Source organism: Mustela putorius, unplaced genomic scaffold (genome assembly GCF_011764305.1).
Source record: "Mustela putorius furo isolate JIRA1106 unplaced genomic scaffold, ASM1176430v1.1 tig00000868_pilon_pilon_pilon, whole genome shotgun sequence".
NCBI lineage: Eukaryota > Metazoa > Chordata > Mammalia > Carnivora > Mustelidae > Mustela > Mustela putorius.
Window position 1 is genome coordinate 5703209 of NW_025421502.1, and position 18698 is coordinate 5721906.

At 39.4% G+C, this 18698-nt stretch overlaps 1 protein-coding gene across 1 annotated transcript in view; it reads right to left on the bottom strand.

The window, feature by feature from the left end:
* EGF (epidermal growth factor) overlaps nucleotides 1-18698 on the bottom strand; it is a 97277-nt gene that overhangs the window by 58006 nt on the left and 20573 nt on the right. Inside the window, exons 2-5 of the mRNA XM_013053985.2 lie at nucleotides 17005-17204; nucleotides 14378-14559; nucleotides 13782-14009; nucleotides 12606-12808 (exon numbers count right to left, since the gene is read on the bottom strand). Coding sequence (XP_012909439.2) covers nucleotides 12606-12808; nucleotides 13782-14009; nucleotides 14378-14559; nucleotides 17005-17204 — 813 coding nt within the window. The remainder of the gene's footprint in view (nucleotides 1-12605; nucleotides 12809-13781; nucleotides 14010-14377; nucleotides 14560-17004; nucleotides 17205-18698) is intronic.

Below are 18698 nucleotides of genomic sequence, written 5' to 3' on the forward strand. Positions count from 1 at the left end.
CACATAAACAAAAATTCTGAAAATGAAAGATCTGTTTAAGAAACAAAAAATCTTTAATCTTAAGAACATCTTTTCTTAAGTATAATAGTTATAGGTCCGATCGATCTAAATATATATATATATTTATATATATATATATATATATATATATTTATATATATTTAGCTGCTTTTAGGATCCTTATTTAAAGAACAACATCTTTCAGACTTAAAATACACCACAAGCCTTGTGTCTTATCCCCAAATTTCTGAGTCCATTGCTGCTGGTATTCCATGTTTTACAAAACAACCCAGAGTAGATAGTCAAATCTGCTTAGTGAGATAGGTACTTGGACTGGATTAGCCAAATACGTGGAACAACAAAAGGACAATGTTGCACCTTTGATTTTCAGAGCCAGCGTCAAGAGACAAACTAGTAATACATATATCCCTGTTCAAATTTTGTTCCTTCCTACTTTTGCCCATTGTAACAATGATGGGACCTTTGTAAAATGTTCTGGGAAATACAGAGTTAATCCTGAGGGCAGATTTCAAGACCCAAATAGATAGAGAGGTCAGAACTCTGGCAAGAGGTGACAGACGGCAGGGGAAAGCTGGGGTCGTGGCAGGGTTGAGATCAGTGAGAGCCTCTGAAAAATGAGAAGAGCCAAGGGTCCAACGAAAGGGCTGCTAAAAACATGCTGTGAATGGCACAAGCAACAAACCAGGAAGAGCTTTTGCTCCGCAGTTCAAGAAGCTGAGACCATTTCCATGTAAGATTTTTCCTCTAGTCTCTGTTTATCTACTTATAAGATGTCTCCTCACTCTGACTCTACCAATTTCCTTCTTTTTCAAGTCCCTATACATTCTTCTTGACCAATAACACCATGACACAGTAAATACATATTCTTGCCCTCTTTTTTAAAAAAGATTTTTATTTATGTATTTGACAGAGAGAGATCACAAATAGAGAGATAGGCAGAGAGAGAGGGAAGCAGGCTCCCTGCTGAGCAGAGAGCTCAATGAGGGACTCCATCCTAGGACCCTGAGATCATGACCTGAGCCAAAGGCAGAGGTTAACCCACTGAGCCACCCAGGCGCCCCTATTCTTGCCCTCTTGAAAATGTCCCCAGTGTGCATTGAGACTACTGGCCCTTTAGAGATTCTGACTTGGTCCATCAAGAGAAAGACTCAGAACTTTGCATTTTCTTTTTTTTTTTTTTCTTTTTTGGAATCCAAGAATAAAACCCTTTAAGGACTCCGCATTTTCAGCTGAATCAGAGTGAGTCTATTGTGGAGAGTCTTACACCGCACTTTGAGAAACGGCCTACTGCGCTAATGAAACATCCCAGCCTCCCCTCAGTTATTAATACCTCCTTTTAGCAAGTCTGTGTTGTGAACTTGGTTATTTTAAACTTGTCTATTCAGAGCTCATGATGGAATTAAATACAAAATCAATCTTGCTGAGTATTTGATACTGTTGCAATATTACCTACTGAATCAGTTCAGATTTACACTGAATAGTTCTTAGATATTGATCCCAAACATTTTATTTCTTATACATGGTTTCCAGACCAAGCACACATGTATAGATAGCTACATTGCTTTCAGGTTCCTGCATGCTTCATATATTAAAATTTTAACTAAGCAAAATGAAAAAATAAAATGACCCAGATTTTAAAAGTAAATGACTAAGATTAAAAGACAAAATGTACCAACTCTGAATGTCAGGAAAAAAAAAAACATTTTTTTTATTTTAATCTTTAAAATTTTAAAACTTTAATTTTTATGAAGTTTGCAAGGGAATAACAATAAAAATACAGAAATGTCCAAGTTGACATTTCTTTTAATTTGAAGATCTAATAGGCTTTATTAAATGATTCATGAATCCAACAGCACCCTATCTACAAGGTGAAGGAAGAAGCAGTCCTCTGACTCAGCCTTTTAAAGGCACCAAAGTGCTACTACTTTCTTGATATAACCCCCCCCCCGCAAAAAATGAGGACTTATGTTTCCTAGCAATATCCCTCATAAAAATCTTACCAAACCCAGCATGACAGGTGAGTACAGGATTAAGGACTAGGAAAACCAAGTTTTCTGGTTCTGCCTGTACATTGCATCATGATCTCTTTCATCTTGGTTTCTTAATTCATGAAATAAAAGTTTGGAATAGTGCCCGAGATCCCTTATTTAAAAAAAAAAAAAAAATTTATGGTTCTATACAGAATCAGATGTTTGTGGTAAATTCCTCTAAGTTTGTACCTCTAAGGAGTCTCAAACCCTAATTACTGCTTATAATGTGTTAATAAGGAGTCAAACTGCTTAATGAAGAAACACAATTAGCATCCAGGGTACAGGAAATTCTGCATTCTTCATCTAGATCCACTATTATTTATCACTTTTTTGTGCTTTTCTCCTACAACTCGCCTCCACGTACCTGTGCTCTTACCATCATCATCGCACTCATTCCATGGTCATGACGATGATGTAAATATGCTTCTTTTTTCTATTAACCAATAAGCTTCTTGAGGCTAAGGGGCGAATCCCATTCACATTTTATAGCCCAAACAGCACCCAGCATGGTGCCTTTCACAACACAGGTATACTATAGACATAGGCTTCATGCACCAAAAAAAACCTGTGATCATGTCACCTGCAACTTAACTCCTTTATTTCATTTCTCCTACAATTTCCCACTTAGTGTTAGAACTCAGACAGTCAGCGTCCACTCGCCCAGTACCCCTTCCAAGCTACCATGGTGCCCATGGTTTGCATGGTCCTCATGAGCCATATATATCACTCTTCAACGATGAAGATAGCCAGAACAGCATCACCATTCTCCTCTAAATGGTTAGGCTGAGGATGCCACCTGAATTCAGGCACTAAACATGTTGTTATTTATTTATTTATTTGTTTGTTTGACAGACAGAGATCACAAGTGGGCAGAGAGGCAAACAGAGAGAGAGGGGGAAGCAGGCTCCCTGCTGAGCAGAGAGCCCAATGAGGGGCTCCATCATGGGATCATGCCCTGAGCCGAAGGCAGAGACTTTACGCCACTGAGCCACCCAGGTGCCCCAAGCGCTAAACACTTTAAAAGGTCATTTTAGGAAGTGGCAAAACATAGAGGATTGAAGGCTATATTTTTGCTTAATCTTCTTAATCTTCTGCTGTTCTTTAGCTTCAAATTAGGCCAAAGCTAGCATTCATCCAGCTGCTGCTGACCTCAGATAACACCCCTTCCCACAGCTCAGCAGGGCAGCTTAATTACCTCTGAGATCAAATTAAAGCTCCTAATCGTGGCGTTAATGTCCACCACCAATTGTGCCTTGGATACCTGCCTGCCTAACACAGAGGCTCTCTGAGCTCTTCTACCGCTGAGTTAATCTGTAGATTTCACCCTGGCCCAATTCTGAAATAATGTAGGTGGCTATCCCCATCGACTTTTCTCAAATTCAGTGTAAGACTCACCTCATCGAGAAAGCCTTTCTAGTATCTTCAGTTTGAACCCATTCCCTTTAACCATTCTTATACCTCATTATCAGCACCCCTAGTATTTAGCACATACAATAAAAAATTCAAAGAACATTTTATAAACCATTTACATTATCTCATTTAATTTTCATAACAAGCCCTTGAGCTATGCAGCACACATGTATCTTTCACATTACAGATTAGGAAACCGTGTCTTGAGGATCAATAAGGGGTAAACCTGGGACGCAAGCTCAAGCCTTCTGGCTGTAGACCCATGTTTTGACTGATAGATACACACACGCTTGTGTGTATGTTTATGTGTATACTCATATGTATGTGCATATATATAGCTAGGTTTTTATAGAATAAATATATATTATATATACAATATTATAATTTTTCTTTTTTTTTAAGATTTTATTCATTTATTTGAGAGAGAGAGAAAGCACGTGAGGGTGGAGGATCAGAGGGAGAAGCAGACTCCCCACTGAGCGGGGAAACCAATGTGGGACTTGATCCTGGAACTCCACCAAAGGCAGTCGCTTAACCATCTGAGCCACCCATGTGCCCCAGAACCTAGTTATGTTTTGTTTCATTTATTTATTGTCTTCCTCAGTAATGAGTTTCCTGAATAAATGACTTCTTCAATTTCCTCAAACACCTTCCCAGACTGCATAATATAGGTTTATTCTTCCTTATTAATGGAAAAATAATGAGGAAGAAAATACAAGAATAGTCTCTTGGAATTCTTAACTACAGTAAAAACAAAGGCCACTTAGCCAGAATTCATCTACTTGGTATCCTCATTCATCTAAACCCCTCAAAGAATCAATAGCCTCTGAAGATTTTAAAAAAATATATAGACTTTTTACTCCAGATGAGCCCCTTGGACCCACTCAGTCATTTCTTGTTTTGTACCCATTTCTGACAAGTGTGACCATGGCTAGCTCCTAGCATAAAGATGGAAATGCAAGGTGTCCCTGCCTCTCCCATGTCACCAACCCACTCCCATTGTACTCCCCAGAAAGGACTGCATGATGAGCCCAGACAGAGCCTCAACTCAGCTTTCCCGGCTGCCAGGGCCAGTTACTAGGAGAGGGCAGCTGAGGTCCCTCTTGGTCATCTCTCCCACAAAGGCTAGAAGCCTCAGTTTGGGGCTCCTCCTGGAGAAAGATGGTGCAATGTGAGTGTCAAAATATTAACAGCAATGAATAGAAACATGTTAAATATTTTTTAAATCTCTGAGTTTATCAAGATGCTTTAAAAAAAAAAAAGACCCTTTATTCTGAAAACAGATAAAGGAAAGAATCAAATATTTAATTTACTTTTCCTATAAAAGATCCTCCCCAGGGAAATTGTAGCTGATGTAGAAAAGTTCATCAGCTAACAAATGCATAAGCAGTGATACAATGTCATCTCCTTGAAAATCTAATGACAAAAGGTTCTAGGCAATGATAATCAATCGTTTCTAAAGCTATTATGTGAAAGGCTGATGGGAAACTTTACAATGGATGGACCACTTTGCAACACCTAAACTGCTGATAAATTTTGAACGTCATAGTAAAAACCACAACTAGGCATCACATGGCCCCTGGTGTGATTGATCAGTAGTAAAGCATACAGTACTATCTCCAGTGCCACCATTCATACAAAAAGTATCTGATCAGGCTTCTAGACCCAAACTTGCTGTGTATAGGAAATACGGAATCATGTTAAATGACACCATAGTGTTATCTCTGTAAAATCCAAAATGTGGAAAATTCTACAGGACAAATGATCCTGTTTCCTCAACAAATAAATGGCAAAGAAATGCCTCAGATTAGAAAATAAACAGAGTCCACAGTCAGGCATGTGGAAACCAGCAAAAATTAGAGTGGAGGGCAAGAAAGAAGACAAAAAAGTGATAGAGAACCATTCCAAGTTTTTAAAAGGCATTTCAAGGGGCAGAATTTCGTATCAGAGCAAACTCGCATTTAAAACCCAGCTTTGGGGGTGCCTGGGTGGCTCAGTCGTTAAGCATCTGCCTTCCACTCGGGTTATCAGCCCGGGTTGGTCCCTGCTCAGTGGGGAGTCTTCTTCTCCCTCTCCTCCTGCTTGAGTTCCCTCTCTAACTGTCCTTCTCTCTGTCAAATAAATAAATACAATCTTTAAAAATAAAATAAAAATAAAATACAGCTTTGCCTCAAACCAGTCTGATGATTGCCCCAGCAGCATGTATCTTTGTATGATCCTACTCATTAACAAAATGTCAATAACTATCTAAAAATAATCTTAGGAAGATATAGCCATCCATATTTTACCAAGATTTCCATGAGAAATAACAGAGATTTGGATGTTTGAACTGATCATTTAAAATCATTTGAAAACAGAAAATAAGTGTTGGTAGAAATGTAATATGGCATAGCCACTGTCTGGAATGTAGTATGGTGGGTCCTCAGAAAATTAAAAAGGAGATACTATATGATCTAGCAATTCACTTCTGGGTATATATCCGAAAGAACTGAAAACAGAGTCTTGAAGAGATATTCGTATGCCCAGGTTCACTGCAGCATTATTCACAATAGCTAACACATGGAAGTAACCCACATAGCCATCGACAGATAAATGGATAAACAAAATGTGGTAATATACACACCCAGTGGAATACTATTCAGCCTTTAAAAGGAAGAAAGTTCTGACACATGTTACAACATGGATGAAACAAGAACATTATGCTAAGTGAAAAAAGCCAGTCACAAAAAGACAACTGTACGATTCTACTTCTAGGAGGCACTGAGAGCTGTCGAAATCATAAAGACAGAAAGTAGAATGGTGATTGCCAGAGGCTGGGAGATGGTACAGAGAACATGTATGGAATTTTGATTTTATAAGATAAGAAGAGTTATGGATAGTATGATGTTGCATGACAGTATGGATAACTTAATGGCACTGAACTGTACACTGCAAAATACTTTCTCTTTAAAGGTTTTATTTACTTATTTGTAGAGAGAGAATGAAAGAGAGCGAGCAGGGGGGAGAGGCAGAGGGAGAGGGAGTAGCAGACTCCCCACTGAACAGGGACACTGATGCGGGACTCAATCCCAGAACCCTGAGATCATGATTTAAAGCTGAAGCAGATGCCCAACAGACTGAGCCACCCAGATGCTCCATGTACACTTAAAAATACTTAGGATGGTAAACTTTATGTTATGTGTAGTTAACCACCATAAAAAATTTTTGGAAAAAAATTGTAAGAAAAAAATACTCAAATTTCTGCATGATTCTTTTCTAGAGGTTTCCAAATAACCAAGGATTGACAGTAGACATTCTAGCAATGACATAATCAAAATGAATCGGAGTCCCACCTGAGCAGTTTTAACTCTACTTATCACTTCCATAAGCAGGTAGATCTCCAGGTGGAAGCAATTCTCCTGCATGAAATCTAGAACCAAAGAAATTCAGCAATATTCTTGTTCATGAAATGAATCTGAAGTATTTCACACAGTCCTGATGGTAGACACCCTTCATTTTCCAAAGAATATGTCTTGGAAAATCTCTTATGAACATAAAACTGGAATCTACATCTCAAGAGTAGAGAAGAAAGCAAAAATATATCAACTTTTTATAGCAGTATATATGAGCAGTAAAACTCGTTGCAAAAATCCCTGGAAGTTGAGCTTGAAATAATGAGAGACCAATTCTATGACAGCCAGGAGAGAAGGGTGTGTGTGGGGGGGGGGCGGTATGAAAAAGAGAGAGATATTTTGGCCCCATGATCTATGCACACGAAAGCATTTAACCACCAGGAGGCCATGGATAGATAAGAATATGCCAAATTAAAGGTTTCCCCTGAACAAATAAGGCAAAATCTAAGATATGAAATGAAAGAGAATAGTAATATCATTGCCATTATATAAAATATTGCTGAATTTATTCACTGTGGTTGGGGAAAAAGTATGGTGTCACTCTGCCTAGGTTCAAACCCCAATTCCTCCACAGTGTGACCTTGAACACGCTATTATGATACTTCTGCAACTCAGCTTTTTAATCAAACAGTGGTAATAATCACACTTAGTTCATAGGATTGTTGTGAAAATTAAATGAGATGATATGAGTAATGCCAGCACAGATAATTCCTTACACACTCGATAATTGTGATGATTTCTATTATTTCTAAGGATGATACAGTCTGTGGCATTTTCCTATTTTATTTCCTATGCAGCAGCCCATGTGGCTCCCAAATCTATTATTTTTGGCTCAGACCTCTTTCTTGAGATCCAGACCAATTCAAGGAAAAAAGAAAAATATATTGAGGCACACAGAGAGTTAAGCGAGAAAATGGATTTAAAACATTGGGGATTGAGTCATAAAACACCAAAGGGAGCAGACTGTCTGTCAGACCAAGGGAAGGCAGGGGCTTATAACACCTAAGGAAGACAACATGCACTAAGACATGATACCTCTTTAAAATTTGGTGTCAGGATATTATTTAGAGGAGAGAGTGACAAAGGGTGTTTATCCATTTTTCTTTTTTCAACTATTTTTTTTTAATTTGTTCTATACAATAGAACAAATCTTTTTTTTTTCTGTTATGGAATAGGCTATACAAAACACTTGGAACATATCTCTGAGCTTCTTGCAAATTTTTTTTTAAACTGTTATTTGTAAAATGTCTTCTAGGCACTAGGAGTACAGTGAAGAGGTATCCTCCGGTCCTCATAGGAGTAAGGAAGACTAACAGGAAATGCCAAGTAAGGGAAATGTGTTGTTCTGAGAAAAGCTAACCAAGGCTCACCATGAGTGGGGCAGAGAAAGTGTTTCTGAAAGATGTAGCATTTGAGCTACTTCTCAGAGGATGAAGAGAGAGTAAGTCTGTGCAGAGAAAGAGAAAACATGTTTCTGAACATGCCATGAAGGCCTGGGGGGAAGAGCGAGCATGTTTTGTGGGAGGAAATTAAATCTTTGAGCAGGGTAGCTGCAGGGAATGTAATGCAGACAAGGGTGAGAGATGCAGTGGAGAACCTTCTGCGAACCGCAGTGAACAGGGTAAATAAAGAGACTGGATTTTCATGACGGGCAACAGAATTGTTGATTCGTTTTAACCAAGGAATGGCATGATTGGGCTCTCGTTTCTGAAGGGTTATGCCCCCTGCAGCACGGAGAAGGGAGGCAGGGATACGGATTAAGTAAAATGTAGGGATGGATTGCTGCTGAATAGGGCACTAGTGGTTAGACTGCAGGCAGGGGAATTGTTAGAGGCTGGAGGTTAATTTCATGGAGAGGGAGTGAGGAAAGAGTGAGGAAAGGCTCATGCCCGGATTTCTGTCTTGGGAGATGGAGGTGAGTCCCCACTCGTTGAGATGGGGACACTGAAGCTTGGGAGATAAGCTGTGAAAGTTAGTAGGTCAATTATTTTTTTTTTTGTGCCTAAAGCATTTGCAAAATACTCAAGCAGAAAGGCTCAGAAGGCAGATAAATATATGGGCGTTGATAAGGAAGTTTTCCAAGTGCCACTGCAGGACCCTGAGCCTGCAGGGTGCAGACAGCAAGCAGGTGTGGCCCAGATGAGGTGACCACATCAGGAAACCACCCTGATGGTGAAACAGTGGCTCTGCTGTGTGGACTTGGGGCTCAGCCTCCTATGGCAGCCAGTTCCTCTGTAACCAGCCCAACGAAATGGACAAGCCAAGGAGTATTTAAACCAACAAATTACTGTAGTCTTCCCTGCAAAGTTTTGTGGCTTTGCTCATTTGTAAACCTCACCCTTGCCTTTGGGTGGACTTCATTGGGGCTGCTCACGTTCGCATGCTATGAATAAATCCCCAATGTTTTAAATCAATTTTCTCTGCAGCTCAACTGTTATTGTGCCTCAGTCTCTCTTTTTTTAATTGGTCTAGATCTCAAGAAAAAGGTCTGGGCTAGAAACAATAGATTCAGGAGTCAAGTGGGCTGGTGCATAGAAAATAAAATAGGAAAATGCCATAGGTTGTATCGCCCTTAGAGACTAACAACGCACTTGACCATATGAATGATTCTGAGAAGTCACTCGGGGAAAAGACTCCTATTGAATTTTATTTAACCCAGTATGTCTAAATCATTTGACCCTGAAACTTTTTTGCCCCCAAATGACCCCATTAAATCCCAGAGAACCAGTGTTTTGTAGAACATGCTTTGATAAATGATAGTTTAGGCATTTGCATGAAGAAAGCCTATTGGTACTCACATGCATATACTTAAATTTTATGTAAAACATAAGGCCAACTAGGTTACATGATTTTTCTCAGTCATTTGCCCGTTGAAGTAATCTCACTACTAAATGCCTTGCAAACCAAAGTACGACCACCATCCACCTCTCCAGAGGAGCTGAAGTCATAAGCTCACTATCTAGGAGGAACTAGCCAGCCTCTAGAAGTAGCATGTCTTTAAATGTGAAGGCACTTGTAGAAGCTGAGAGCAGCTTTACATCACCTGGGTAGGGAGTGACGACTACACATTTTCATCTTCACCCATACAATCAAGAGATTGACAGTCCCTAAATCGCACATGAAGAATTCCTGCTCTACCAGGCACTAACATAATTTAAACCTATTTAATGGTGGCTACTGTAACAGTAATTTTGGAAATCAAGAGTCCTTTGCCCTTGGCATATACGTGAAGCGGACTTGGGGCTCAGCCTCCTATGGCAGCCAGTTCCTCTGTAACCAGCCCAACCAAATGGACAAGCCAAGGAGTATTAAAACCAACAAATTACTGTAGTCTTCCTTGCAAAGTTTTGTGGCTTTGCTCATTGGTCACCAGCGGGAGCCAATATCTCCAATGCCACCTGCCTTCTGCATTTCAAGTCTGCCAGCAGCTCTGCAGCTGGCCGTGGCATCCCAACCAAAGTCCATGTTTTGCCAGATTGGTTGAAGCTGTTATTTAATGAATCACTGTAGATTTTCTACTAAACGTCATGCTTTTAATGATCATATTTGACCTCCCTTTCAAAAAAGCTGAGTAATAGCAGAGGATTCTGAAGAGCTCAAGTGTTTATGGTAGAAAGAACAATAAACTGACAGACTCATCACCAGGATTGTTTTCTCTCCCAAAACCCTCATTAACAAGCTGTGTAATCTTGGATAATCACTCTACTTCTCCAGGTTTCAGATTTCTCAATTATGAAATGAGTACGAGTACGATAGTTGCCAACCTTTCTGCGTCACAATGTTACCATGGCAAGCCAGTAAGATAACGGTCACAAAAACACTTTGGAAAGCATGCACTTATACAGAAATGTAAGCGACAGTGATGGACGTATCTATAACGATTACAAGTGAGGCTCAATAATTACTTATTCATAGTACTCTTGGTTCTAATTTGGTGGTGAGTCACCACCACTTGGACAATGAGTCATATGTGAAGAAAGCTTGAGTCAAAATTTCCCATGGAAGGTATCTGGCGGAATATCAGATTCGCCACCTTATTGCGTAGAATACGGTCACCATCTCATTTATAACACTGTCACTAGGTAGTTACTTAATGTTATGCTCCAACCCACAGCTGAATTGTTTCCCACAACTTCCTCTTTGTAAATTAAATCAGTTTTTTAAAAAAATAATTTATCTGAATAAACACTTCATCTCTTGGAATTTATTTCATCCTTGCATTGAAAGCAGAGTCGTCACCCAAGTTAAATTATGGTTTCTACCTAAGTTTTTAAAGAAATCAGTTAAAAAGTCCTCACAGGGGGCGCCTGGATGGCTCTGTGGGTTCAAGTCTCTGCCTTCGGCTCAGATCATGATCCCAGGGTCCTGGGATCGAGCCTTGTGTCAGGCTCTCTGCTCTGAGGGGAGCCTGCTTCCTCCCCTCTCTTTCTCTGCCTGCCTCTCTGCCTACTTGTGATCTCCGTCTGTCGAATAAATAAATAAAATCTTAAAAAAAAAAAAAAGTCCTCACACTATTAGTTAGCTCTTTGAGGATATAAGAAATAGTAATGTTAGTTCCCCTAGATTCCAGCCTCCCTTCAGCAATCTCATGCTTGTCCTTCTGTTCAGTCTCCACAGCTCTCTTCAGGACCTGTGTCTAGGGTGGGAAAAGACACATTCATCTACAAACTGCAGCAGGGACCCACAGTCCCTACCATTTCCCACACTACTGCCAAACCCTAGTGGTACCCAACAGATGGAAGGAAAACAAAGAATTCCATCTCAGAACCTCTCCCGGCTAATTGAGGATAAGAGTAAATATATGTCAGAGCCTGCTTGAAATTAAACTTTTACATATAGAAAATGTTAGTACATCATTTGTGTGGTATATGAACCATATTGAGGAGTCTACTTTAAAAAAAGTGTATGCTAAAGAATTCAGAGACTGCATTTGGAAGTAGAAATTTGGGACTATGACTAGATTCAGTCAAACCTTCCATTTTACTAATGTTATCTAAAATTCTTCATTTATAAATTTATCAGTAACCACTGAATGTAGGGAGGTTTAAATAATAAACAAACAAATGAATAATAGGCATGGTCCCTGCCTGCACAATATTTATAATCAAGTGGGAGATAAAAATCAAAAAGAAAGCAAGATAATATGTAATTACATCTTGGGATAAGTTCAGAGAAGAGTGTACTGAAGAGGTTCCTCTTGACTGGATGACCAGAGAAGGCTAATCTGAGGACATGATACTTAAGCTAGAACTGAAGACAACGTCTAGGCTGAGAAAGGAGTGACAGCAAAAGCCTAAAGGCATGAAAGGGACAGCATATTTGAGCAACTATGGAAAGACTTGAGTCAGATTCTAGCGAGGGGAGGAGGAGTAGTGTTAGATTAGTTTCATCAAATATGGATAGGCCTGGTAAAATGTTACATTTCAATCTAAATGCAAAGGAAAGCTTTTGAAGGATTTTTAGCAGGGGAGTTAATGGATCAGATTAACTATTTAAAGGGAAGAGGAAAAAACAGAAAGATTAGTTGAGGGGCTACTACAACAGGCCAGGCAAGAAATGTTGGTTGTTGGACTGTAGAGGAGAAAAGTGGATATTAGAGATGTATTTAGAAGGTAGAATGGAAAGGATTTGGCAGTAGACTGAAAATTGGCGCAGTGGAAGACACGAAGGATGGCCCCTAATTGTCTGGCTTCAGCAGGTAGATAGGTGGGGACAAAATACCAGACTCGGTTCAAGATCAAAGATGACTCACCAGGTGCCCAAGCATCACTCTCTGCCTTGGGCTGTAAGAGTGGATGAACTACTTTGATTCTACCAGGTGGTACAAATGATGGGTCGAGGTTGATTCTAACCATATCTTTCCCGGTGTGTTTGTTAGCTATCCAAACTGTCTTCTTTTTCCAAGTTGAATAGAAGATCCGATCACCAAAAAGGGACATTGCAAACAAAGTGTGCCTAAAAACAAAACAAACAAACAAACAAAACAGAAAAATATAAAGAATGGCAGAACATTTTTTCCCAGGCTTATTAACGTTTCATTTCATTTCAATTTATTGACTGAATTTTAATTACCTACCTTTTCGATTATATCCCACTTAGGTTTAGAAGCAGATATTAAGTTTAAAATTTTATTTATTCATAATCTGAATTAATGGGGTATAATTTCTAGCTTCAGATTCATTGTCCCATTCTTTTGCTAATCAGCATTTAAGTGTGATTAAAGTAGAAATAGAGAAGAAAATAGAAATACTCCAAGAGTGGATTCTGGTTGTATCCATTTCACACTTCCACTAGTTTCTGCCTCTTACCACAAGCTGGTGAGTCAGTTACAGGCAAGATAACATATCAAATGAAACATATTTGCTTTACAAATATAGGACATAGTAATTCCAAAAAGAACAACTATAACCTATAACCAACATGTGCGAACTTATTAGATGCCAAAACTCTGTTAAATGTTTTTATTTGCATTTCTTTACTTAATCTTCACAATAACCCTAAAAAATAGTTACTGCTATTATCCCCACATTAAAGGAAACTGAGGAGGGGCACCTGGATGACTCAGATGGATAAGTGTCTGCCTTCAACTCAGGTCAGGACCTTAGAGCCCCACATCAGGTACCCCGCTCAGTAAGAAGTCTGCTTCTCCCTTTCCCACTTCCCCCCGGCCCCAATTTGTGTTTTCTCTCTCAAATAAATAAATAAAATCTTTAAACACACACACACGCACACACACACACAGCAAAAAAGGAAACTGAGGAAAAGTCATATAATCTTCCCAAAGTCACTTGTCCAATAAATGATAAATCTAGGACTTGTACTCATCCAGCCTTTTGGACTTCCAAATCTGTGCTAAGCCATTCTACCAGTTCAGCTGGACAAACTTTAAGTGGCAATTGCTTTAATTTACACTAAAACCCAAACTTACCGTGTAAGGTGTTTGCTAAAATGGACTGAACCTCCATCATAATTACAGGAACAAATATAAGAATTGCTTCCTTCTCTGTTGTACTGAATCCAAAAAAGCCGTTTATCAAGCACATCCACTGACACAGCTGTTACTCTTCCTGACGTCTCTAACAGAATCTTCTGTTCCAGGCCATTCAGGTCTGCTCTGTGAAGGCTGCCAGCCACTTCTGAAGACCAAAATATAACCCTGAGAGCAAACACATTATATAGGCATGTAATTGAAGGTAAAGTCACTTAAATGGCCAACTCTCAGTGTGACAGCAGTCCCTGGATAGCCACTCAGGATGAGTTGGACTATTTTGAAGGAAATTCCAATTCAATCAATATTTATTGCCCTGCTATGGAAATTCCATGTAATTTCAAGTTAAAAAAGGAATTAGGCTTCTCTAGTAGGAAATCATGGTAGTCAAGAGCCCCACTTGTAGAGGGAAGCCTGCCTTGGTTCAAATCCAGGCAACCTTCTCAGGGAGGAGGTCCTTCTGAGCTCAAAATGTTGATTCTATGAATTATCATCCAATTTTTATATATATTGCAATGTCTGAAAACAGCAGTTACCTTTCTACTGGATCAATTGCTACATTTGCAGGATAGCTTAAGGCGCTTAAGAGAACTCGGGAATTGTTTCCTTTCATATCTGTTATTGTAATCATTCCTTCCTGTTGATTTGACCAAATAAGTTCTTCATTTATCCAATTTATTGCCATTCCTGAAACATTTTTCTCTATATTGCATACTCTCTGTAAAATCAAATTTCAAAATATTACTATTTTCTCATTCACATCAACATTGTTTTTATCTTTATGTATAAAAGTCTATTCTTTTAAATACTTGTCATTTTTTTTGTGCATTCATAAAACTATTTAAATCATGAAATAGTCACAGATACGGTGCCATTGTTTTGATGGAGCAATGTTAACCCTCCCTCATGAATATTTCTGGGCTTTAAAGTGAAAAATTATCCTAGGCTTATTGAAATTAAGCAATCAACCATAATGCATTAACAAATTCAACTATAATAAGAGAGATTTCCATGCTATCTTAAAGACAGTTTATCCATTTACTAATGGAATTTTCCACATTCTCAGCTGAACTCAATTCTAAGCTTTGCCAAAATCTGGCAAGATGCCCTTGACCTTTGTGCACAGACTTCTAAAATAAATCAATTTCTCATTAGAGCCCCACTTTCCTGGCCCCTTCTCTTCCATCAGGCCCCACTTTTTCTACAAGTCTTCAGTGCCCTCATATTGTGACCCTATAGCCCAAAGACCAGAGCCTCTCCTTATGCCCCTTGGGTACCGTTTCCTGCTCTGTAGTGATAAAATGACCAAACAAAAACCTCTTTTACCTCCTAATTCCAGCATGTGCAGGTAAACCGGTCAGTCTTCTTGGGGGGGTGGAGGGTGGGAGGTAGGGAGAAACTAATCTGTGTGGTTGCAGATTTCCTTGGTTTGTTAATATTCCCACCACAGCTGATTTCTAGCCACTGACACGACATCACTGAACTCAGATTTTGCAGATTAGTCTCACAAGCTTCCCCTATTCCTATACCTCATGCAAAGTAATCGAGCCAAGCCATTGAACCAGCTGCCAGCATATTAATATATTAGCTCACCCAGGTAAATTGTATTTTTTTTAAATATTTTATTTATTTATTTGTTAGAGAGAGAGAGAGAGAGAACAGGCAGACAGAATGGCAGGCAGAGGCAGAGGAAGAAGCAGGCTCCCCAGTGAGCAGGGAGCTGGATATGGGGCTTGATCATGACCTGAGCCAAAAGCAGGCGCTTAACCAACTGAGCCACCCAGGCATCCCCCAGGTGAATTTTAACAGGTGTTTTTTGTAACACTGTTTTAACCCAAAGGAGAGGGATATAATGGTGGATTTTCGGCACCAGGTCAATCCTTTCCTAATATTTTGACACAAATTCACAAGTATTTAACTTTTTTCCATAGTCTGTGGCAGGAAACTCTCCAGATTTTGAGATTCAAGATTTTCGAAACTATTTTACAGATGGCTGGAGAATAATGAGTAACCATTCTTGTTAAAGGTGACATTAGTAAGTCCCAGAATGTGATAAAAGAAATTAGCACTTAGTGAAGCTTTTAAGAATAACTGAAGGGAGAAAAGAGTTGAAGAAAAACAAATGAAACAGTGGGCACTTTGTGCTGGGAATAAACGCTTTAAGTTTCTCCAGTCACGCGTCTCTGTAATCCATCTCTCAGGAATCTAGAGAACATTCCTCCTGGGACTCATTTAAGGGTTCCACCAGTCACAGAGAAAGATCAAAGATCTTTTGTACGTACTTGAAGCAAAATACTTTATATCTGACACCTGCTTTATTATTTTTTTCCCCCAGAGTGCAAACACCTTAAGAATCAAAAAAGGTGGAGCGCCTGGGGGATGGGGGGCTCAGATGGTTGGGCATCTGCCTTTGGCTCAGGTCATGACCCCGGAGTCCTGGGATTGAGCCCCAAGTCAGGCTCCCCGCTCAGAGGGGAGTCTGCTTCTCCCTCTCCCTTTGCCTCTCCCCTTCACTCGTGCTCTCTCTCAAACGGATAATGAATACATAAAATCTTGAAAAAAAAAAAAAGAATTAAAAATATTTTCTTCCTAAATATCAGGTGCTTTTTAAAAACCCATGACATTCAACAAATCAGGTTCCGAAACTCAGCACAACTGACATTTGAGGCCAGATAATACTTTGGTGTGGGGGCCATCCTCTATATTTTAGGATGGCTAGTATCCCTGGGCTCTGCCCATTCGATGCTAATAGCACATTCTCTCTCCTTGCCAGCACAGGTGTGATAACCAACAGTCTTTCCAGACTTTCCCAAATGTTCCTGGAGGAGCAAAATTGTCCTCAGCTGAGAACCACTGGAACTGAAAGTAATCATGTAAGTAATCTCTTTTAACCATGAAGTGGTGACCTGACTTAATAAATTTATATAGTTTCAAAATTCCATTGACATCCTGACTCCTTTTGGGGTCTTCTGAGTATCAGTGCCACATTGATGAGTTTGTTCAGTAACATGCCACAGATACAAATTAAACAAATACCTACAAATGTCAGAAATATTTCAATATTTTTTCAAATATTTTCATTCATCTGTTCATTACAAATTAATGATACCATGTTTGTCAACCTATACAAAAATCCCTTAAATGCTTTAGGGTTGTACTTTACCTCTTGCCTTGTCCCATTCAGAAAAACTCTTTGCAGAAGTTTTCTTTCTAGATCTACCCAATAAATTCTTCCCTTATTGTAGTGAAAATCCATGATCACTGATACACCAGCATCTGCCACCAATTGCTCATAATTAGTTCCTTCCAGGTCAATCCTAAAGATACTGTTTCCATGGGAGAAAATTAAGAAGGGTGCAGGACCTGGGTGGGAAGAGAGAAACCAAACTGTATGTTTTCAATATTTCATCTGATTTAGACTAAATATTTCCCCATGGCAACCAATACAAGTAGGTTTGATTTTTAATTCCTGGTTTTGTATTTTCAGTAAAGAAGATTATATGAAGAAAATGTTCCTGTGGATGTTCTCCATTAATTTCACAAATCATCTTCTTCACAAATGGATTGTAAGAAATGAACATTGTCAAGGAAATGTTCAGGAAAAAAGAACTATTTGAAGAGAAAACCACGTTCTACTCTCACCTGTAAAATGCCATTTTATATGAAAAAAGAAGCCACCTCCTAAACTCTGTTTTGGATAAGCTCTGGATGAATATAAATTTTAATTATGCAAAATGGAAATAATATTACAGATATTATCATTTTGGAAATGGGACCCACCTCCTCTTCTTACCTTATGAACAGAACTTCAGGGTAATGACAGAGAAGATAGGGGAAACAAAGGGCTTTTTTTTTTACGATTTTATTTATTTATTTGAGAGAGTGAGATCATGAGCAGGAAGGAAGGGTAGAGGGAGCAGGGAGCTGAGCAGGGAGCTCAATGCAGGACTCGATCCCAGGACCCAGAGATCATGACCCAAGCTGAAGGCAGACATCCAACAGACTAGGCCACCCAGGTGCCCGAAAACAAGAGGTCTTAAGCGGAAGCAAGGAACACACCCTGTGAATGCTCTGAAGTGTGTTGTCCCTGTTAGCATTGCCATATAAAACACAGGCTGCCCAGTCAAGTTTGAGTTGCATATATATTGCACGGGACATACTTACGCCAAAAAATTATTTCACTATTTACCTGAAATTCAAATTTAACTAGTTGCCCTATATTTTTATTTCTCAATTGGGGTGGTGGATCTCCCTGGATTTTTGATTCCTGCAGGATGGAGCCCTGAACCCTAACCCTATCGTCTCCTGTTCCAGGCGATGGCCACCTTCCCACTTGGACTCCCGAGTCGTCAACACCTGCTGGGGAATGCGATACTTCTCTTTGGAAACCGCGGCACCAGTGATTAGCTGACTCTGCACAGAGCTTGCCTTAGATGCTTAAGGAGAAGAGCTTTGTCTCCTGCAGCCCGGTTAAATGCCTTGGTCTCTTCTGCCTGAGCTCCTCCCACTGTGCCTTTAAAAAACTGTGGAAACTCTGGGATGAGTGGGCCACTGGAGATGAATGCTATCATAGTCTAGCTTCCCCACTAGGTTTACATTATTCTGTTTTCACATTAGCTTTTAATACCTTAATGTGACATAGTAAATGTGTTTATTGTTCTAAGGATTAAATGAAATGATGGATTAACCTCCTCTTACTCAGGGATTATGTTCAACAGTCAGAAGACATTAACTCCACTTTAGAGGATATCAGAATAGATACAAGAGGAAGGAAGAAGTGCAAGATCCTGAGAGTTTGAAACCGATGCCAGCATGAGTGTCCAAGTGAATTAGCTCCATCACTCTTCTTGTATCTTT